Here is a 24,355-nt window from a genome sequence, read left to right as displayed (position 1 = left end):
CCCTTCAGTGCCTTTCTTGCTGTTTATGCTCATCACCTGCACCAAATTACTGACCAGATAAGTAGCAATCATTTTTTTCAATTTAATTCTTTATTTCATCTCTGAAGATTTACTACCATCAAGATTTCTACAATAATCTACAACAAGTTCAATTATTATTCTCTTTCACCTACTTATCCTACACACCATAATCCTAATTTCCATCTTTATAAACCAAAATAGACCAAGTATTCATATGCACTGCAACTATCAGCTATAATAAGTGCATAAAATTAAACTTATTACTTTGTTTTGTATTTCATTCTATCTTCCATCTCCATTTTCTCTATATTGTTTATTTTTATCACACCTCTTACAACAAAAGTCACACTAAATATTAAGTGTTTTTCTGGTCCATTTTTTTTTTAATTGTAGGTTTTAGACAACAGAGAAACAAAGTTACAATTTTGCTCTTAAAATAATGCACCCAATTGTAACTTTAATATGAGCTTTAGGCCACAATGAGTTTAATTAATATCCTATGGGTAGTTAGTTTATATATTATAGGATAAATATCACTTATATGTATTTTTATTTTATACACTATGGATTAATCGGCGATTTCTAGTCATGATAAACAGGGTTCTAATTTAGTTGTAAATAAAAAAAATTAGAAATAAAAACACAATGGTTCTTAATCCATACATATCGTTTTTATCTACAAATTTGTTTGCCTTAAGGCTTTTTTTTTTAATGAAAAATTTAACAAATAACTGGATTCAAAGTGCGTCTTGTCTCTCTGTTATAATTTTGACACTATTCAATATAAATTGAAAATTTACATTATTTTAAGAGCAAAATTGCAAATTTGTTTCTCTTGATACTTATTTCATTTCTCACCACCGCTTTCTATTCTATTTTCTAATAAGTGAAATAAATATATTAATTAAAACTGGTGATGGCAAATTTTCGGTTCACCACTGGTAGTATAATCGATGTTAAGGTACCAGATCAGACAAGCACAATTCCTAAAACAGACTGTGCTTCCTGTGCAGCGGGGATTGCTCTTCCCCTGCCCCCGCAAGTTCTGGGTAATCATTTGGGGCGTTTGCACAAGAGAATACTCCATCTAAGAGTTTACTAAAAAAATTTTTAGTTAATAATATTAATAAATATGTATGTTGCTTATAGGTGGTGATATAGTTTTTACTTGAACTCATAAAACCCATTAGTAATATTATTGACAAAACTATTTTTCCCGTGCCTGAGCCCAGCTGACGCTGGATTCTTTCAGTTATAATTATGGTTTCTTAAAATATTAACTATTCGAAAAATAAAATGTTAATAATAAATTGAAAATCCGATGGAATTGATATTTGTTTAAAAAAGGGTGAATAAAATTACCATGACTATTCGGTCAGTGTTATTTTAAGAAACATTAGTGAGTTTCAAAATGTTTTCATATTGATCACATCATAAATAGTATCCAAAGACATTGGATATTTGACCAAATCAATCGGCTCTTTAATTAGAATTGCAATAAACGTTCATTGAAGAACTGGACAGTTCTCTTATTATTATAAATTTAACAATTCCAATATAATTTCAACATTCACAGCTAGAGTGAGTATACTATAATCAAACAAATGATAATGAGGGTGTTTGTCTATATTGTATCCTTATCTCAAGAGTGTGCTGTATGATCTGCAGTACATTTGCTGCCTGTTCGTCCCCCTAACAACACTCATTCTGTAAGATAAGTATTTTTTTCTAACATTTGTTCGTTAATATGATTGAAAATGATTTGTTTGTTCATTGGTTGGTTATCATTTTACCACACATTTAACCGAATGATAGCCAATGATCAATTGTTTCATAATGCACGATAATAGTTTTTAAATATAGCTTCAATGGTGAGAAATTCAGAAACCTACCTATACTGTTATTATTTTTTTGTTATTAACCCGGTAAGAGTGTCCTATTTTTTCGTCTTCTAAGAAGTGACCTGTGAGAATTTATCTCATGGTAAACGATTTATATTATAATATTTGTTTATATAATTGGATGTTATGATGACAAAAATTTTTACGATTGGTCTCAATGCAATTTGAAATTGTAGCTTTGCCATCAGGGGCTGAAGAATCCAGATTTCTTAAAAGATCCAAGATCTTCTTACTTCGGTTCATGATTTAAAACAAGAAACGTAGGAAGTGAGGAGAAAAAGGTATCACGTTAGGAGTGTACTGTTGAGAGAAATGTCTAGATTTGCCGTTGCGAGGAGGCGAGAGAGAATTGAATTGAGTATAAGTGAGGAGGTAAAAGATTGAGTAACATAAGCAAGCGGAAATAACATCGAAGAGTTAACGGGATGCAGACAAAAGTATTAACAAAACAGATGAAGCACTAGGAAAAAATAGACGTTTATTTCCCAATGTGAGCAAAATGCTCAATACCTCTCCCAGGATTACAGTAACCTGAAAGTGAACGGAAGCATATAGCTGTTAAGAAATGAACAAACCCCTCGATGGATTCTTTTCACTGGAGTCGGGCCTATACTCACCTGTAGCAGTATGTACAATATTTGTGGTTTTTGAGTTTCCCAGCGTTGGAGCTTGAGTTTTAAACACGAGATTAAAGAACTAACTCAAAACTCAATTAGCATTTTAAAAAATCGTATGCGGTGTGCGCATCACACAACTTCATCTTATCCCCTCGTATTGAAGATATCATTATTTTTGCAATTTTCGAAAACAAAAAAAATATATATAAAGATCAAAAGGGGAAAATTATGAAAAAATGTTTTTATTTTTCTGTTATGAATGTTTTTGTTATTCGTTATGTTTCTGTTATTCGTATTTTAGGACTTCTCGAAGTGGGAATAAGGAATATAAATTATGTTCCTGTCAATAATGCAATAGTTTAACAAGCGATAATAAATAAAGTCGTAATGCAATCGGGAAAGATCGGGTGATATCGACTTGGCGAATTTTTAACTAAAATTATTTCTGTTTATTAACATCTAGTAAATGCATTTTTGAACACAATAAAGTCAATTTACAAAATTTTACAATTGAAATGCAAAATTTATTATTCTCCTGAAGCAACGATATGTACTTCTAAAGCGAAACTTTTATCTTTGTGGCGATTTAACTATTACACAGAATTTCACAAGTAAAAATAGATGGAGTTAATTTAAATACTAGAACAAACTAATCTTCAAGCAGATAAGATTTTTTAGGAAAACTTTTTTTTATTAAAAATAATTACCCAATATTTTTTCTAACCTACATGTGGAAAGTATAATAAGGAAAATTATTACGATCGTAAAAAATTTCTAGTTTGATTTTTGGACGGAAATACACGTTTTGATGCCCCATGAGTCCAAATAATCGAATATCGCAGATTGGTGGTTTAAGTACAGACTAGATCAAAATCAAAAAGTGGTAAGACACTGTACTTACATGTTTAAGGTGAGTATATGCCTGGGATGTGACAGCAAATTTTTCGCTGAAATCGACCAACAATAAGTTCCACTTCATAGAATATATTTTTTTTCTCCCAACCTGGCTGTTTTGATTAAATATTTAGTGCATAAAATGTATTTTATGAGTAATTTTTACTAAGCTAATCTATTTTGTATTTTCCAATATTATAATTATGTTTTTGTGTCAAAAAATCTAGGTTGAATTGAATTGCAGAAAGGTAAATCCTAAGCCTGTTATAAGTATTATAATATATTGCTTTATATGAAATAAAAACATTTATTTATACATTTTAAAATGATTAAGTCTTGTTTAATTTGGTGCATCGTTTGTTAAAAAATGCTTATTTCTTATATTCTGAGGGAAAACTTATACAATATTAAATCAAGAACATGGAAAAATAATACATTAACTGCTACCATATTAGCTGTAAAAACGGCCCAGTTAATTAGGTGGATTTTGAAGAAATATTTCCGGAAATTTGCAATATTTTTCAAAATAGTCTACTAATGAATGTGGCTAAAAGGCAAGCAAGACTAGAGGGATTTTTCTATCTAAAAGGAGTTTTTTTTTTTTGTTATCTCGCAATATAAGGTAAAAAACAGGCATACAGGAAAAGTCTTATTCATTTTTGGAATAGATATTACATAAATGACGTGAAGAGCATTCATAATTAGACGACAGTTTTGTCAATTTTCATGTCATTTTTAGTATGATTGTCTCGTATAGACTCTATATATAAAATAAATTTTAACCTCTATATATAAAATTTAACTGTCTTTCTTTTTTGTTACAAGTACTTTTTTTCCTTAGCTCCGATAGGGTACGGGATATTAAATCAAAAATAAAAATGATTCTTTCTTTTACCTTTCTCATATTTCTTCCCCTACTCTTCAGGATTTTTAATATGTTCATTGGTAGACACTCCTAAATAATATTAACAAAGCTTCCAAAATTTCGGAATTATTTCCCAAAACAAATCTAATTTGATTAAAGTGAACGGACGTAGAAAAAAATGAGAAACAACACATGAACACAAGTCATTTTTATTTGAAGAAAAATATTTGTCTCATCTTGTAGGCAGTTATGGAAAAAGAGGTACTTGAAGCAGTTATCCATCATAATGACAGAGTAGAGAGAGTGGAAAAAGTTATTAAAGTGAAGTCGGGTTCAGCTGTAGGGCCAGGGGAAAACTACGCTTCAACAGTACTTAAGCTTAGAGCTCAGGTACTCTTGGGATCAGGAAGAGTTGTCAACCGGACTTACATCCTCAAGAAGGTGCCACCATCTGGCGGTCAGGAGTCTCTTTTTCAAGCAGAAACGAAGGTAAGCTATGAATGATTTACACATTTGCTCAAATCTAAGCCATAATTTTCTTATGTTGGCTTAGGCGACAATGATTTGATTTAGACTGCACTGTTCCGGTCTCTTATGTTATTCTAATGTTCAAAGATTCAAAATACTTAAATTTACAAAACAAAAATTAAAAACATTTATCGAACTTACAAATGAATAAATAAATGTTATTCATCAACAAAATGCATTAATGTGCTATTTAAAACGTAATAATTATTATTTAAACGTAAATAATCCCATATTTCCAGAGAGTTATTAGGAGAGGAGGGAGGGAGAGAAAGAGAATAACTTATATATGTATATATGTTATTCACTATATCTCTATATATTGTATAGATTATTCCCCCCTCCTCTCTCTCCCCCCACTGCCCTCCTCTTTCTTGTAAAATTGTTTTGTATGGTTCATTTTCAATGTTATTAATTCTTATTTATACTAAACTCCTTCAACATTCAAACTAATTTTGTATTTCTGAGCTAGCCATAATGTTTCATTGAAAAGAGCTTTGTTAAACAAAGATATTTTTCTTTAGAACTGCATCAATAAACATAGTTTACTATTTTCAGATTTATACTAATGTACTCAAACAAATGGACTATCTCATAGAAGAATTTGGATTGGCAGAAGAGCCGCTTTGGTGTCAACTGATCCATTATGAACCTTATACTTCTATGCTCCTTGAAGACCTACAGGTTGTCAAAGGATATGTCATATTTCACATAACAAATGTCACTATTAGTACAATTATATACTATTAGATTGGATAATTTGTTAACATTGATAGTATTTTAGGGTAGAGGCTATAAACTAGTGAACTGTCGCACAGGATTGGATTTGGACCATGGCTTACAAGCTATCAGAGCATTAGGCAGATTCCATGGATTAGCAAAGGTAATATTATATTTACATAGAATACTAGAAAATCATTTACTTTGGGGCTATCCATATATTACATAACTCAATAGAAACAGGCATCGGTCAGACATCTTTCAGACTATGATAAGGGTCAATGAAAATCAACAGCTCTGTATCATTTCCCAAAACATCACAAACCAATCTCAAAAATCAATTTAATGAAAGGGTAAGTCATTTATTGAAAACTGAATACATCTAAGTAATATTAAAATGAAGTATAAAAAAAAGAAAAAATTATTTACCCCCTATTATCCACTAAACTTATTCATTTGTTTACATTAAAATGGAAAATTAAATGGTGCCAAGTAATGATCTAATCAGTGAAGAGCCCTTTTCTACTTTATATTAGACATTACTTTAAAATATTCAATAATACTATATAAGAGTATCAATGTATTAAAATCTATATAAGAGTTGATAAGTGGGTAATGAATCACTCCAAACTTCACTATAATTAATCATTCAGGTGAAGATAAATCCATAAAAATATAATCTATGTTCTCTTATGATGCAGGTCCTGGAAGGAAGGGGTATAATATCAAAGGATGATTACAGGCCACATCATGGTACAAACAAGGAAGTGGTACAGACTATGACTTATCCTGCTATCCAGAACTTGATTGCAGGGATCAGAACATGGGGTCCTGAATGGTACATACTCACTCTAATACTATTTAATGAATAAAATTTAATTACGAAATGAAATTTTAAATACACTATTTACCTCCATAAAATTATTATTAAATTAATTTACCCACATAAAATATTGCAAAATTTTATCAAGTTGTAAAATGAAGCTGAATGAAACAACCGTCTCACATTACTAATCCCTTAGAATCTGTTACTTAATATCTGAGTTAAATAATTGAAGTGAGATTGTTGATTTACAATCCATTTAAGTAGAATATCGAAAAAAATAATAACGACAATGTTTTTACATAAATATTTTAAACTACTCTCCTCTAACACCCAATAATTCTCATTTAATTGTTTCTGACATTCCATACAACTTTGTTGTTTTAACAAAAAAAAGTAAATTTTTTTGTGGTTTTGAAAAAAAAATCCAAATTTTTTTGAGATAAGAAAAAAAAGTTTAATTTATCATCTTAATATTCATTGTTTAAGTAATAAAAATAATGGTTTAATTTATTAAATCTCTTCATCCTTATTTTTCATCTTATTTTTATAAGTCAAAAAAAATGGACATAGGCCAAAGTGTAATTTCTAATTTTCTATGAAAAGTAACATTTGGCCAAAGAAAACATAGAAAATGGGAACATATTGTTAAAACATTTATAGTATTTTCTATATTTGGTACAAGAATCAATTCGCTTCGGGGAACAATGTAAAAATAAATGAAAATTTGAGCTAACTTTCATTTGTGAAGTCTGAAATTAGATAAGGTTGATCCCACTCCATTTCTGTTTAATGTTGCTCACCAAGTTTTGGTGAAGACACACGTTCAACTAATCAGGTACCTTTTTCAATATTTTAAATAATTAAATCCTTATATTTTAAATATGTTAAATTATTCTGATGATTTTCTCTCACTTTACTCTCACAAATTAAGAATTGAGAATACTAATCTAATTAAGTAATTAGGTAAATTTAAAGAGAAGCAAAAAGTTATGTCCTAATTTAAAAGCTTGATTATAATATTTTTATGATATTATGATACTATTTAACTAGGTAGTAACCTAATTTAAGCACTCTACTTCTTTTTGAAATATTTACACTAAATTTGAAAATCAATTTCTTTGTTTAATTTTTATTCTGCCACAGTTTTTCTTGAAAATTATTTTTTAAAATGGCGAGTCAACTTAAGAAAATAAGGTATTTATAATTAATTTTATTTTCAATATTCTTTTTTCTCAGGAATGATGTAGCTGCAAAGCTAGATTTGTCTTTTGAAGAGTTTTTTCAATTTTGTTGCAAATCATTTGAAGTGAAGAAACCAGATTTCAAAGTATTAAACCATGGAGATTGTTGGTCAAATAACATCCTGTTCAAGTATGACTGGAGAATGAAACCAGTATCGGTGAGGTTAGTGTTCCATAGGCTAATTAATATGATATCAGCAGATGTTGAAATAATCAAAAAGCTTTTATTGGTTAGGTTTATAGACTTCCAGAATCCTCATCATAACTCTCCTTTCATCGATGTCAGTCATTTCTTGTACTTCAGCATGCAACCTCCAATCAGACGCAATAGCTATAACTGCCTTTTGGAAAATTATCTGGAGTCTTTAATATCAACCCTAACCAAGTATGGCTATCAAGGACCCAAGCCAAGTATGGATGATGCTCTCCTTGCCATGGATCATCTTTCTTATTTTTGGGTGTATATATATGCAGCCTGGTACCCTTACATAATAGCAGAGCCAAAAGAAACTCCAGATTTGGCCATAATTGTTCAAACAAAGGGAAAAGAAGGGTTCAGCCCTGAAATTTACAAAGAGGGAAAAGTTAAAGAGCTATTAGCTCCTGACCTTCTATATCTTGCTAAGAAAAGCCATCATTTTCGCAATCTCTAATCTCAGCAAAACTATAAAATGACTTGATATTATATGTTAATTTTGTCTACCTTTTTGATGCTACATAGCTTATTATGAATAGCTAATGGTATTAAATCCATTATATTTTTCGATAACATGGTGAAAAATTCAAAAGTTTAAGTTCACACGTTCTTTCCTTGGATGGTCCCCCGATCCCTATTCCTTTACCAAGGCAATGAGAAGCCAGCAGCTAGATCACAGGCAGCTTTATCTTAAATAGTAACATCAACTTGCTCATTGTCGGAAAAATGATTTCTTAATGATAATAAATTATTTACATAAAATTTGGCATGTAATTTATAACTAACTTTGTTAAACCTGTGGACACAAAAAATCTTACATAGTCTTAAATAATTTAAAAAAAGAAAGGATGAAAAATGTTGAAATTAATATAAAGGTATTTTTTGATATCCACCAAATCATTCTCAACCTATAAATCAAATATACTACAAAAATCTGATGCTGTTTTCATTATACAACTTCCACTTACCACCTTATTTTGAGTTGAAACAGCAATTTCATTAAAATGTAATATGGGTATAAATCTCCTTACAATATTTAAATGTACAGATTAAGTGAAAATTAAAAACTAAAAATTTTCAAAACCAGGCCTCTTTGGTGGAAAAATTATCTAGTTGAAAACAATTTTTTAGTCACTCACATGGGCTTCTACTTGTTACACTTCATATAAAAATAATAATCGCTGATTGTAAGGATCAATTATGTTGCTTTCCGCCAATTAATTTGTATTACCACCACTCCCTGAGAACATCTTTTCATAGAAATCAAGCCCTTGTTGTAACCATGGAATTATGAAAATATTTGCCAGATTAGTGGAACAGAAGACAGCACTATGCATGCGTCCACTAATCTCATGGTTCAATTAATTTCTGAAGAAAACTTTTATTTATACATTTGTTGCTCTCCAATGCCCTCTACATCATTATATATTAGATATAAATATTTCTAAATCTTTGACTTCCCAATAGCATATTACACATCTATTATCTCTGTTACTACTCTTATTTTCAGAACTTTACAGTAGTACCATAATTATATAATGCTATATGGCCACAATAAGGCATTTGGCTACCATTTATGAAAAAAACTACAGACGTGAAAATACAAGTTGATGTTTGTAACTTATATGTGAGTTGCAAACTGATGTTTTTGGACATCCTAATCATTTTTGATCAGTAGCATATTTAGTTGAGGATTGTCATATCCACTTCTTTAATATTTTTGGAGAAACCCGGTATTGTATAGGCTTATATATGTACCAGTATAAAATCTGTTAATACTACTTTTTTTTCTAGTTCCAATGCAGCTAATTTAAATAACATAATCCATCTGATAACCCATTTTATCAATTATACTTCATCTTCTTTGAAAGTAATAGAAGTACTTTGTACTTTGTTTCCTTATAACTGTAATTTTATCTGATAAACAACACAATTTAGCCCTTATTTATAAAGAGGCAACAAGAATATATTTAAATGGAACCGAGTAATAGACTAATTTATTAAATAATTTTTAAATATTAATTTATAATCCCAACAAACAGTACTTGATTTATTTTAATCGTGCCAGTGATTTACTTTGTCAATGAACTAAACATATTTTGAGTAATCCATTTATATTTTTCATTCTGAAATTTCCTCTTTCTTAATTAACCTGATTGCTTCATTGTATAGATACAGTGCAACAAGTGGTAGGTTTGCACCCCTACCACAAGTTTAAACATACATACAGGGTTTGTTACATTACCCCCTTTTCAGCGATCCCATATGGAAACGACAAGTCATTAAGTGTTAGTTAAAAAATTAAGCAATGAGTTAATGAAGGCTGTAAAAAAAATAATACACTAACTCCATTCCAACAATAAAAATTTACATTTATCAAAATAGTGTTCTGGAGATAAAGGATTAATCTGCCTTCTTCAGTTTAATATTGTGATCTGTATTTTTAATCAATATGCTCCACTACTAGTCTTTTCCAGAATATACCAGTAGGACAACTTTTTTTCCTGTTTTATGATCATAGCCTTTCACTTACTCTGTTCATACTCTTTATCAAGGCTATTCCAATACAAAAAACTTATTGTTTTGTAATTTTCCACCAGCCTACCTTTTACTATCTTGGAGGTTTCACTCGTGAACAAGATATCAAGATGGAATGCTTGAGAGTTATTGTAAATAAAATTTTATGTGTTTCATTTGAATTTATTTTTATTATACATCATATGCTACCAATTCATTTCACATTTGTGTGTAGAATTCTCATGGTACTCTGGTCTAATTCATTTATTATGTATTTGTATATGAATCCCCCCCCCTCTATCGATATTTAGTTCATACTAATATATTACACCTTTTTCCTTATTTCAATGTTTGCATCATTTATACAAAAATGAAAAAAAAAAAAAAAAAAAAAAAGATAAGAGGCAGCATGGAAATAAAAACGCCAATTGTCTATAATAAACAGTAATATTTTGTTATATACAATTTACATCTTATTTATAAAAAAATTAAAAACTTGTTATTATCTTAATTTATATTTCTAAAACAACTTAAAACTAAAATATAAACGCATCATTTTAGTTTTAAAAAATCAATTAGTAAAATTTTTGTAAAACAATTCTGTACATGGAAAGTGAAAAATATAAACAAATATTTATATTAAATACACAACATCTTCTGAAACCATCACTTGATTTTCATTAGACATGATGCTAATAGCTTTGGTTACCTCACTTTGAGTGAACTCGTTACCAATCACCTTACTGTTGATTTTAGTTATAAGATCTGAAAGTTTACAACTCTGGGTGCGAGCTTCTTGGAAAGCTGAGGCAGCATGCTGTCGGAAAATGGTCAGCCTAAAAACAAAGTAATATTATATAAAATAAACTTTGAAAGAAAAAGTTAAGTCTAGGAATTCATTTTTTTTATATCAAAAATTACATAATGAAATGATAATAAAAAACACAAAATATATTAGGCAGAGGGGCCAGAAATAAACCATTGTAAATTAGGATTTAGGTATAGTAAATAGAAATGTTTATTTATGAGGCTAATACGTAAGAAGAAACCAGAGAAAGTCAGCAACAGTCAGTAAGGCAGAGAAAAAGTAAAGATCAAGAGAAGCACTGGCTCACACGACTAAGGCCAATTGCCCAGGTGCTTTAAAGTTAGTAAGACAGTTCGTGCGCATTCAATTTCAGTGCATTTTAAATCCCAAAATTTGAAAAAAAACAAAAAAAAAAAAACAATTGCTTCTCATGCTGCTGAGTTGGTTACACAGCTTGTATATATCATTGCTTTTGATTTTAGAGCACCATTGATCCCAAAATTTATCTCAGTCCAAGCTGAAAACAGTGTTCCAAGAATGAGATCAGATGGGACAGGGTACACTGAAGACTTGAGGAGCCAACACTTCACTAGAGGCCCCCATCATAGCTAGAATGTTTATTGCATCATATTACCAAGTAAAATCCTATACACGTAAAATATTTAGCTATTAGAAATCATATTTGATAATTTTTTTAATTTATAAAATATTTAATTTTCATTTCTTTTTAATTTTATTATTATCCCTTGTTTTTTAAATAACAATAATGTGGCACTCGAAGTTCATTTTTATTTTATTATTCCCAAAACTTATCCACGAACATTTATAGAATCCTACTGTATCAACAGTGAAAGGAATTTACTCTGGCTTCAATTAAAATAAGTCGCTAAAAAAAAAAAAATTATCTGGTGCCTTAGTTTTATTATCTTTATTTATCAAAATTGATAATTTTATATTATCTTGAAAATAAAACTTGATATAATATTACAACTACATAAAAGAAAACTTGCCTTTCTGGAGTAATATCACTTTCTACAGATGATGTCTCCATAGGTTCTGAATGCACTTCTTGGCTAGTTTGCTCCTGCTCAGTTGGAATTGTCTCATCAGGAGATGGTTTCTTCAAAACAAAATAGAAAAAAAAAGTTAAATAATTAAACATATCTTGGAACCAAAAAAAATCAGTAGGAAAAATAGTTGTGATGATAAGAACCAACTCAAGGCAAAAGTAAACTTATATTGGGCTGCGAGACGGAAAATGGCTTAATAGTCTATTTTCTGTGGAATAGGGGGGGGAAAAAAAGGGTTACTTAGAGCTCTAAGGAGCTCTATTCTTATAACATTTATAAGAATATATAAAATTTTTAAAGGTACCCTTCTTTTAACTGGTTGAGAAGTCTTTTCACTGTCATTTTCACCAGCATCATCCTCGTCATCATCATGTTCATCTTCCTCACCAGATAAGTCCGAAACATCACCCTCTTTCCTGGGGCGCCTTCTCTTTTTGGTTTTTTCCAATACCTTTAAATCAAAGAAAAAAAATTAAAATTAAATTAGGTAGCATTTCTTCCTTATTTACTGTTAATTTTAAGATTGAAACTTTCAGTTCTATTAAATCAAAATTATAAATAACTAATATCAATTTATATCAAGTAGAAAATATTCTACGAACCTTTTTAAAGTATGCGTACTGAACTAACTCTATTGCTGCCTGAGCATCTTCCAATTCCACATTACAGCTAAACCTCGCTTTGGCATGAGCAGTGGCAAGTCGAATGAGAGTCTCTAATGTCCTCACAGTTACTGGTTGAGTCTAAAGAAAAAAAACCTTAATAACATATTTAAATATTATTATAACAATTTGTAACAGAATACTTTTAATTCTAGGACTAAACTGACAAACAATTTTCAAATAGAATCTGTCATGTTTTCTTTGATGTCACTTTAAGGTTTAATTGAACGTAGGTGCTTATATAACTTAATAAAAAAGATACAAACCCTAGCAACTCCAGTTTCGATAGCATCTTGGGACCTCAGTCTCGCATATTCCTCAGCTATTAGTGCAGAGCCTTCATCAGTCAAAGTAGGCTTCAGAGTTTTAGCGATATGCAAATACATTCTCATGAATCTGACAGTAAAGATTCTCTCGCTAAAAGAAATAAACACAGAATTGATCACTTAAAATCCTATTGAATATGTAGACTAAAAAAAATTAACAAAACAAACAAGAACTGTATAATTAGCCATTAATTTCTAACAGATTTAAGAGTTATATTTAAGATATTTTAACATTGTAACAATAGGAACTAAAACATTGTAAAAAAATTGAACACTACAAATCTGAATTTGAGGTGTTCGGTCGTAAAACCATGGCAAATTAAAATTTTTACAATATTAAAATGTTTGTTAAATGCAATGTTTTATGTTATTATTATTAAAAGAAAACAAATTTCCTAAAGATTCTGCAAAAAATTTATTAAATCTCCCTTCAAAATTCCAGTGATTCCAATAACTTTAAATCATTAAAAATTTGTTACCTTGTTTTATAAGTCTAGTAAATGTAAATGAATTAATATAAATTAATTAATGCAATAAATTAAATTTTGGTTGGAAAAAATGTAGTTAAAGCTGTAAACGATTTTAATGAATGTGTTTTGCCTCTAATAAGAAGCAACTAAGTAACTGAAATTTAAGCAGTACTCTCAAAATACATTGAATTTTTTTTTTTACTATATTTAAAATAACTCAAAAACTAAAACTTTATTGAAACAAATATTATTTTATAACATTTAGAGCATTAATTCTGCATCCAATGACTATCATAACATTTGAATTAGATCAATGGGTGTTTTTAAAACGATAGTCAAGTAAATGCCTGATTTTTCAAATTTCTAATTTTTTTCCATTTTGTAAACTTGGCCTTACACACAAAGCCTTTAATCAATCTTATTACAAAAATGTATAGAATAATAGTTGTAGATAATCTAACTAGCTTTCTAATGAATAACTTATTTTTTAATTTGTTCAAGTGTACCTTTATTACACTTACTTTATCAAAATAAGGTTTCATGCCATAAATTCAATATTGCAGTAAGTGTAAGTAAACAATAAAAAAAAAAGCTCATTATAGCTTTAACAAAACTATGGATAAAAAATATTATTGTTGAAAAATTGAGTACTACAAAATCTGAATTTGTATAAAATAGTTAGTGAAATAATTCTGAGAAGAATTACTAAATTAACTAAATAATAATCAAAGTTTAGTACAGATGTATTTTAGTTTCCTGAAGAATTAATCATTAGTTAAGCTAACAACAGATCCAGACATAAGCCATACACATTTTTTCCCGTTATTAAAATGAGTAAAAATATAATGACTAATTGAGTAAACAAGGTAACAAGAAAAACCAGTAAAATGTCCTCTCCCCCCCCCCAGAAAAAATATTGTTAAAAGAATCAATCAACAATCTGCTAAGAAAAAATAAACAACAAAGGAAAATCAACACAAGAAATGTATCAATATTATTCTTACGTTTTAGATCTGGAATTTCCATGTAAAAGAGGATCATATTTTTCAAAAACCGGGGTATCTTCATTGCTATAATCTTCTTCTTGGCCGTTAGTAGTAAGATAATCAACTGTAGTTTCGATAGCAAGTACTTCTCCATCTTGTTCCTGCGGAGACCTATACAGAGAAGATGTATAAATATATATACAAGAAAGAAAAGAAGACCAGAAAAGCATAAACAAGGTTTCCTGAAACAAGGATTATGTAACATGGTACAATCTTCCATCAACTAAACACTACCATTCACATGAACTACTTTTTTTTTTATTCCACAATTCATACAAATGACAATAAAAACTCAAAAAGCAACTTTATATAAACAAACCATAAGAAAAAGTTTAGAAAAGACAACGGGTATTCTAAAAAAACTAAATTTATCTTATTTGGACAAGATTATTACATAATTATAATTTTTGGACACTAATTAAAGATTAATTCCTTTGCTCATTCTCTGTTATTCTCCAGTGAAAGTCTGGTTTCCCATTTTTCTTTAAATATAAAATAAATTCATTTGAAATGAGAAAGATATTGTACGGAAATTTGAAATTTATCAGCAGACTGACATGGGACATCACGTCAATATTTTTAATCAATTCACCTCAAAATCTCTACTCTTTTTCAAGGATACCTCACAATCTGAAGATATCACTATCTGCTACGCACTCATAATGTCCAATGAGATCCTTCACACTTCATATTTAGTTTAACTTAAATACTAATAATAACCTTTTGAAACAAGATAAGAGAATATCCTAAAATGTTGAATGTTCATTTCAGAATTCACCTCCAATGTATTGTATTTATCAAACAAATAGAAGAGCCACGTTGCCCACCCAAAACAGCTATAGTTGATTGTTTCATTGGACAAATTTGTAATTATCAATTAAAAAATAACACACTCCTGTTCTTAACAAACATTATGAACATTACATCATTAGAATTTTAGACCTAAATCATATTTCTTTTAGTATATGTTTGTATTTGTACTTCAACCTAAGAGTATAAAAGACTAACACAATTTTACAGATAATTATCGAGGACTAACATTTATAGCATCCCGTCGATGTTCATCTTCAAATTTAAGCATGTCATTTTATTTATTTCTAACTGAAATGAAAATTAGTTCAATATTTCTATCACCTCTTTACTATGAAAACAACTTATTCTTTCCATTAGAAAGATTAAATTTCTTTTATTCCTATTCTGAACTTCAAGTACTATTAAGAAATAACTTGTATGCCGATGCATAGAATTAACATAACAGATGAAAATATCTGCTCTATGATTCATTAAATAAGATAAATAACATTCAAAAATTCAATAGAACAAAAAGATATAAAAAAAAAAAATTTTAGCTAATATTGAACATCAAGCGTCAACCTTACCTATATCTATGCATCCTAACCACATGATCAGATATCCTTGCATCTGCTTCATTGTCCTTGATGTCTAACATAACAAACAGAAGATCAAACCGAGATAGAAGAGAATCCTGGAGACCTATATTTTCCATTGGGGGTTTGTACTGGTCATACTGTAAGAAAATATGGCTATTTAAAAAACAATAAATATTCAAATTAGTAATTCAAAAGGCTGTAATTAATTTAATTAAACTAATAAAAATTTGCTTGAAGAAGTTTGTCGGTGCACCGCACCCCCCGACAAACTTCTTCAAGCATTAATCTACGGTCAACTATCTACACCTCATAATAAAAATTTGAATAAAAAACCGATCATTATTAAAAATTATGATTTATCAAATATATTTTTTTTCTAGGAATTCTTCTATTGACATTATAATGAAAACAAGGTTTTAACCTAATATTTATTTGAGGAATATTCCTCAATTAATTCTATGAATAAATTTAAAAAGGTTCCGATAAAAACAAAAAAAATGTGAACAATACTGAAAATCTAATGATTAAAAATTTCATACTTTTCCATAAACAGGATTAGCAGCAGCTAATACAGAACATCTTGCATTGAGCCTAGCATGAATGCCTGCCTTTGCAATGGTTACTCTTCCCTGTTCCATCACTTCGTGAATTGCAGTACGATCTATATCAGACATTTTGTCAAATTCATCAATACAAACTATTCCCCTATCAGCTAGAACCATAGCTCCTGCCTCCAACCTGTAAAAGTGTTAAAACACAATAATTAATCAAAACATTAGATGGCGAACAATTCTTAAAAATAAACTAGGAATAATATGTTATCTGTAGGAACACAAATCTCTGATAATAATTATCTAAATTGTATAAAATTCAACATAAATCTACTTTGGTCCAGAGCAGTATTAATTTGAAAAAATAAATCGGAAATAATCAAAATTAAAAGTTGTAAAAACATCAACAACCTCTCTTTTCTCTTGCAAATACTTCTTATTCACTAATAAAAAAACATTCTCTTAGGACATAAACTATCTATTAAAAATAATTGAATTAAATTCCAACAAAATCACACTAGTACAATCAGAGAAACAAATTCCTAAAAAATGTTAGTTCCTAAAGAAGGTTCAAGATAGTACATTACATATTCCAATTAAGTTTTAAGTAAGCATCCAGCTTTCATCAACAAAATGTCATTTACTCTGAACTAGACATAGGAAATTAGAGTGTTTTAACTGAACTGATTTGTAACTATTCACTTCAAGGATGAATTCATTCTTTTCATTATTACTAAAAAATAAAACTTTTCATTAAGAAAACTACAAAAATTTCCAAATGTTATGGTTTTTTAGGCAAAAACTTTTTTAAAAAATATTCAACAAATTAATGTTAAGAATACATTATCGCCTATGATTCAGTTCCTTAAATCATATAGTTTGCCTAATTAAATTCTACTTAATGAACTATTTGTAAGTATGTGTAAATTTTTTTTTAATTTGGCAAAAGCTTAATTTTAAAATTCATGACTCTTAAGTTTGTTAGTTAATTACATCATCTTAATGCACACATCATCCCAAAATAAAGAAAGATTATGATTACACACCTTCTGTCGCCTGTTTCCTGATCTGTAGTCACTGCAGCAGTTAAACCAACACCAGAGCATCCTCTTCCAGTAGTAGCTATAGCTCTTGGTGCAGTGCATAATACGTACCTCAATAATTGTGATTTAGCTACACTAGGATCACCAATCAATAAAATATTTATGTCCCTGGAAAATTAAAATGATACAATTATTTTTAAAAGTCACATAACAAATCGAAATCCTAAATGGTTCCTAAATACTTCAATAACCACAGTGAATAATTTACACAGCAAAAATAATATGACTTAAATAAAAAAGAAAATTTAATGTTACCCTCGAAGCCTCGAACCATTAAGTAGAAGCTTTTCAACACCACCTAGAAGCATACACAACAAAGCCTTTTTAACATAATCATTTCCATGGATAGAAGGAGCAAGAGATCGGCTCAATAGTTCAAATATATTCTTTTTCTTAGCAAATTTCCTACAGTTAGCAACATCCTTCCGAGACATAGCCAGCTTAGTTTCTTTATTCAGTAAAGAAATATTATTTGCAAGCAATACAGTTCTGGAAAAAAACAATAAAAAATACTGTCAATATCATAAATCATATATTAAGTAATTGACATTAATAAGATAAGATCTTATTCCGAAGTCTATTGTTAAAAAGCATAGGTTTGTGTCATTTCATAAATGAATAAATAATTATTAACTTCTTTTGACAATTGTTAACAGAACTTCCATGAATCAAAAATCTATATATATTTTATCTAACTTTCTAGAAACATTTTTTTTCAGTATTATTGTGTATAACTTCAATATCATATAACCCAGGGGTTTACAACCCACATAAGAAGTTTCCTATGGAAAAGTTTTGAGAATTAGGTTGGTTATAAGAGGATTTTGAGTGATTGTGAATTTACCAATTAAAGTGTTCTATCTAATACCAGTATGTTAGGAAAGATAGTTAGCAAAATAGTTCTACAATAAATCCTCAGAAAAAATGTTACCTAAACCTTTTGTGAACCACCTGTAGTCTACTGATCTCTGGTTGAGAACCAGTGGAATAAAGCAAAGAAATAGGCAATTAAGAACAAATAACCTGGTTATAGTTTCTGAGAAATTCACTATTCAGATATAATATATTTTGCATAAATCAACACTAAGATTGAAAACATGTTTTTTAAACTTTAACTAATATATATTTAAATCATTTTGATTAACTAAGATATTAAAAATTTTGCAGTTTAATCAAGAACATATGGTTAATGTTTACCCCATTTATATGTAACATTTCGGGGCCATTGCCTCATCATAAATTATTAAGATAACAGTACTTTCTTTTATTTAAGAAAATTTACATTTCATTTGTTATTATTTTGTCAATTCATTATTATTTCTAAACCACAAGATTAATATGAAATGCCGACAGAACATAATAATTACTAAAACACGAACAATGTCAAAGAACCTGTACATGAAGATTAGCTATTATAATTAAATTAAGTTTAATTTAAATTTATAATTGCCAAAAATTAAAAATTATATTGATACCTGAATACTCCAGTTGTGAAGCCTCCCCTCTTGTCAGGTAAGCATCGATATATACCAACAATCTGCACCCTGTCACCTGGCTTACACTTGTCAGCAAGATCATTATCACATATAACATCCACTGATCGAGGAAGCTGACCTAAATCATCATACATTACATGGTTAGAGTAAAATCAAATTGACTGATTGAATAAAATAATGGTGTGAAAAAAGGAAGGTTTTAAGAAATAACAGACAGGTTTACAGGAGTAACACAAGGAAAAACTATCAAAGATCTGTCAGAAACCCAAATAAATTTTAGTGTGTTGCAGGTAAGGAGTTAAGTGTTCTGAAGTAATATAATCTATTTGACTAAAATTTTTAAGAAAAAGATATGAACTTGATGTAACAATAATCTAATTATCTCCTAATTAACAAAAGGGATAAAGAATTAAAAACACAGCAGTGTATTACTCAATGGTTTATTATTTTAATTATTATATTATACTATTAAATAATAATTAATAAAATATCTAGTGTGTTCACTCACAACATTTTTAACCAATTTGAGTTTAAAGTCCAAAAAAAAAACTGTATATATCTTCAATATTGGTCCAATTAATATTAGTAATGGTAATAATTATCTAAAACTTGATACTTAAAGTAACAAAAATTGAGCTGGTTGTCATAGGAACCTCCCCAAATACTTATTAAAACCTGGTTACTCTTTTAAAAAATCACTATGCCATCGTTTTGCTAATAGCCCGAATTCAATAATTCTTTGGTTAGCTAATACTCCTAAAGTAAAAAGTGTAATGCTGAGAATCCTTTCTTGGGAATGTAGCTTTTTTGAAATCACTCATTTTTATACTTCCCCTTTTTTTGCTATGGAGAAAATTTTTACCGCAAGCTGTTTTAGGAGGACATCAGTTTTTTTTTTTTTTTCATTTCATTAATGGAGATTATCGAACATTAAAGTTTTTGAATTTCATTTTATTATTGAATTTTATTCAATTTATTCCACTCTGGTCAGAATAGATTGGTCACCAGTTGTCACTACAATGTTAACAATTATAGACACAAACTTTTTAATTATATTTATGAAAAAATAAAGGTTTTTATTTCTAAAACTATAATTTTCAAATATCTATAAACAATGCAAAATATTAGCACAATAAAATGCATGGAAGAATGTTACCTGCAGGGGCTTTTTCAGGCATTTCCTGTATGATTAATGTCTGATGATCTTTGTATTTGGAAAGTCCAAATTCAGTCTCCAGAATATTTCCTTCATCATCCTATAAAGCATTCATTACAATCAAAAATAAATGAATGAGGTGGAGTCCTAAGTTTCATTAAACACAAAGTGTTAGATGAATTGGAATAGTATTTAACAATTAATAAAATACCTGTGTGGGATACATTGGAGCAGTAACTACGGGATTCAATGAAGTAAGATCAGTATAATTTCTTTTTGAAATTTTACTCGTTGCTGGGCAATAATGGACACTCGTGACCAGTTTAGGTTTTACAAGAGAACCTAAAAATCACAATCTCTTTAAAATTAAATTATTGAAAATGGAAGCTTAAAATATCGATGACATATAATATTAATAAGATAAATATCAAATAAAAAGAAATTTCTTTTGTCTAAAAAACATTAAAATAAACATATTGTTTTAAGAATCAAATGACAAAAGAGAGAGAAAGAAATACTTTATTCATGCTGCCCAAATACATCGGGTTGCTACATTACACAGCATACTGATCAATCCGTGACTGGACAAATATAAGTTACATATTTTTACATGATATAATATAATATATAATAGATACATAACATTTATTTTTCTTCCACAGTTTTCTTTTACAATTAATACTAGTCTACAAACTAACTACAAGTTTTTCGATTTATTCCTTTTTCTTTTTTTTTTTTCTTTCCCTTCTACTTCACAACCCCTATTTCATTTGATCAACAAATTCCCCTATATAACAAATATTAAGATATTTAAAACAATAAAAAATTATAACTAAAACAACAAATAAGATATGCGATGCATGCATGCCATTCCACTTCTGGATAAACTCCCATACTCATTAATTTCCATGCATGTGGTGGTGTATGATTCCCAGGGAGTCAAGTATTATATTTTCTGTCAACCTAGCCATGTTCTGGACATCGACCCCGAGCTCCTCCATGAAGCTCCTAGTTGTGTTGGGAATCGTTCCACGGGCTCCGAACCAGAGGCCTCTCACGTTGAAGTCTCGTTCTCCGAAGCCCTCACGGAACTTCTCCTTGAGGAAAGGGATACATTTATCGTAGATTTCCTTCTTTTCACTATCTACCTTACTTGCCTGGTCAAGGTCGTTATTTTCATATCTCACGGTGGGATCTAGAATGATTGCCGACTTCCCCTTCTTAGGGAAAGCAACAATATCCGCATATCTCGTGGATCCATCCATATCTACGCAGTACACCTCGTCAAAGCAGGCAAAATCTCTTTCTTTTAGGAGCTTCATTAACTCATATTTCACTCTATGATGTCGGCGTATTATGAGGAGGGAGTTGCTGGGGCATTTCCCCAGCACATGTGCTGGTGTTTGCATTTGCGACAGAAGGACCCAACTTCTCTATCCTGTCCACTGACACCTGGGACTCCAGGTTGACCTTCTGCTCGGGCTTAAGCAAGCACGAGGTGACAAGCTTATCCAAATTCATATTCAACTTTGTCACCGAATCCTCGTTGAACTGTAGCTCTCCCGAGAATGTGCATCCTAAATATAGTAGTTTTTAGTTTTGTGGATTAATGATATATCAAGATAAACATTCAATCATTACTTTTAACCATAGTTTAACTTATTATTATCCAACTTATCATTAAAATATATAGTATTTAGAATATAACTAGATCAATCCAAAGGAAAAAGAAATGAAGACAAAATATATATCAGTAGAAGCTGAACTCTTACATTGTGTTGCAATTCCTTCAAGACAAATGAGATTATTGAGAAATCTTGAAGATAAAGTCCTAGGTGTTACATGTCTTCTACCAAAGCTACCTTCAAGACCAATAAAGCAATCTTCAATTTCACAGGTAGGGTCAACAGTATGTATATATTCCTTCAGGGCTTCCTGGAATGCGCCTAGTTCAACAGAACCAGCTGTCAATAAGCTACAAACAAAAGTTCATGTTAAATACATAACTAATAACTTCTCAAATTATATACCATTAACTTACCGTTACACTAATCACTAATTTGCAAATGGTTCAAAAAAAGAATAAACACATAAACTGAAAAGATTTTTAATTCAGATGTTTGCTGATTAATAATATGACATTGAGACAGACAAGCTATCAGAAATTCTTTTAACACAGCTATACTCCTAACAAGACTGAAGAGGACAGTAATGTAAATATTACTATTCAACAGAAAAGAACATTTTAGGTCTTCCAATATTACTAACTAATTCTTCATGGTGTTGGTCAGCCCTAAGATCTATACCATTAATCATCAAATGACTATTTTCTTTGTTCATCCATATAGTCTCATATCATACAATTAAGTTATTTTTCACCCAGATCAAATTGTCATTTTACAGTTAAAAAAAGATAACATCGTTATATCCATGAGTAGAAAAACAAAAAACACAAAATAAATTATATGAGCCTAAAGTTATAATTACTATGAATATTATAATTGAATACAAAATTAAAATTAAAATCACTAGTGAAAGAGAATTAGTAAGCAAATCTACTGAGAAAAATAAAATATACAGTTACGATAGAGCAAAACAATGCTCAAAATGTTATTATTGTAAGATATTGGTATATAATTATTGAGGAAAATGTGTTAGTATATTGACAAATTAGTTTTTTAAATACTAATTTTTACTTTACAATCCATTATAAAAGTTATATAACTATGTAATGGATGAAAATTAGAAGGACAAGAAATCTAAATATAATAAAAAATATATATCTATTATATACTAAGTAACATTTTGTATTTACTTCTTTGCTCTTTCTGGTTTTTTCTTCCTCAAGTCATTAATGTTAACAAGTAGCCTCACCCCTTTGCCATCAATCATATCTTTAACTCGCCTATGATACACACCTTGATCTTCCTAAAAAAAAAGTTTTTAATCAACCAAATTCATGAGAAATTTAACAACTTTCACCGTCAAATCTCTGGTAATTATGAAACACAAACAAAAAGCTTAAAAATTTAAACTCAACTAAGATTAAAATTTGATTACTAAGAGTTTTAAATCAAAATATAGCTATATCATTGAGGGATTAAATTCATATTATTATTACTTTCCTAGAGCTTTTATAATTCAATGAAATTAATAAATTGATTACTAAATTCACTTCTTTAAAGTAAAATATAATTTACGGACAGCAATAATGTCCAAATAAACAATAAATTATACATTCTTGTTACAAGGAAATAAACTTTTAAGACTCACCTCATCATCAAGAAAATCCAAATATTCATTAGCGATTTCCTGAGTAGATACTTCAAAAGTAACCATGGTTTTTAAAATCAAACTACAATTAAATAACAAAAAGAATAATTAAGAACAAGTGCGTCTAACATGAAAACACCCTCCAAAATCAGAAACCGCGGGAAATGGTGATGCCAAAGAGATTCAGCAACAAGTGTTAATCAAGCAGAATCAGGGCGATCCGGCTTTAACAGTAATATATTAATTTAGTGGCTTACTTCTTTTCAGTTGTAGTCATAGTATACATTTTTGAATGATTATTCTATAGGATTTAGTTTTAAATACGTCCCTCTTAATCATAAAGAATATTTTTCTATCAAGAACCACGCTCATGCTGCTTAAAATCCTTCATTTACCTTTTTCACAATTTTCTTAGGTCATTCATTTTTAGTCACAATAATCCACCAGTATTATTTTAAATAACAAATGTCAGCTATTTTAATGTTTTTTATGGTGACATACGAAGGATTTAATGGACATCAACCACGCGTATAACCAATGCGTAGTCTTTCAGATAACACCTCGTATGTCATTCTCGGATTTCAGTGCTATTTCAGTTATGGAACTTTTTAAAAATAATCAACAACCGAAACGTAAATAATTTTATTTTTCTGTTACAATCCTTTTTTAAGGTCAACATT

The 24,355-nt window shown here is 29.3% G+C and overlaps 2 protein-coding genes across 2 annotated transcripts; one reads left to right on the top strand and one right to left on the bottom strand.

Annotated features, from left to right (window-relative positions):
- Positions 1-1,624: 1,624 nt before the first annotated feature.
- Positions 1,625-10,505, top strand: LOC106690033 (uncharacterized). Its single transcript, XM_014435291.2, has 7 exons — positions 1,625-1,730; positions 4,542-4,787; positions 5,382-5,507; positions 5,608-5,706; positions 6,245-6,381; positions 7,606-7,773; positions 7,846-10,505. The coding sequence occupies exons 2-7, from the start codon at positions 4,548-4,550 to the stop codon at positions 8,261-8,263; spliced, it is 1,188 nt and encodes a 395-aa protein (XP_014290777.1). The 5' UTR covers positions 1,625-1,730; positions 4,542-4,547; the 3' UTR covers positions 8,264-10,505.
- Positions 10,506-10,751: 246 nt separating this feature from the next.
- Mcm3 (minichromosome maintenance 3) lies at positions 10,752-23,826 on the bottom strand. Its single transcript, XM_014435290.2, has 16 exons — positions 23,676-23,826; positions 23,218-23,330; positions 22,175-22,377; positions 20,614-20,744; positions 20,403-20,502; positions 19,226-19,364; positions 18,006-18,239; positions 17,694-17,858; positions 16,636-16,834; positions 16,085-16,233; positions 14,664-14,816; positions 13,130-13,280; positions 12,804-12,944; positions 12,506-12,652; positions 12,142-12,251; positions 10,752-11,159 (listed from the first exon to the last, which is right to left on the bottom strand). The coding sequence occupies exons 1-16, from the start codon at positions 23,739-23,741 to the stop codon at positions 10,958-10,960; spliced, it is 2,403 nt and encodes an 800-aa protein (XP_014290776.1). The 5' UTR covers positions 23,742-23,826; the 3' UTR covers positions 10,752-10,957.
- Positions 23,827-24,355: the final 529 nt, after the last annotated feature.

This window comes from Halyomorpha halys, unplaced genomic scaffold (assembly GCF_000696795.3).
Source record: "Halyomorpha halys isolate HHAL.00 unplaced genomic scaffold, Hhal_1.1 Scaffold1558.1, whole genome shotgun sequence".
NCBI classification, from domain to species: Eukaryota; Metazoa; Arthropoda; class Insecta; order Hemiptera; family Pentatomidae; genus Halyomorpha; species Halyomorpha halys.
Note: the sequence above shows the minus strand (reverse complement) of the source record. Positions and strands in the feature narration are given on the sequence as shown.

Bases quoted from the DNA above. Each gene is read 5' to 3' on its own strand.
- LOC106690033 (XM_014435291.2), top strand. From the start codon at position 4,548: ATGGAAAAAGAGGTACTTGAAGCAGTTATCCATCATAATGACAGAGTA. The intron at 5,508-5,607 runs GTTGTCAAAGGA...ATAGTATTTTAG, and splicing joins TGCTCCTTGAAGACCTACAG to GGTAGAGGCTATAAACTAGT. The intron at 6,382-7,605 runs GTACATACTCAC...CTTTTTTCTCAG, and splicing joins AGAACATGGGGTCCTGAATG to GAATGATGTAGCTGCAAAGC.
- Mcm3 (XM_014435290.2), bottom strand. From the start codon at position 23,741: ATGGTTACTTTTGAAGTATCTACTCAGGAAATCGCTAATGAATATTTG. The intron at 20,503-20,613 runs GTATTTTATTAA...AATGCTTTATAG, and splicing joins CTCCAATGTATCCCACACAG to GATGATGAAGGAAATATTCT. The intron at 14,817-16,084 runs GTAAGGTTGACG...TTCTCTGTATAG, and splicing joins GTTAGGATGCATAGATATAG to GTCTCCGCAGGAACAAGATG.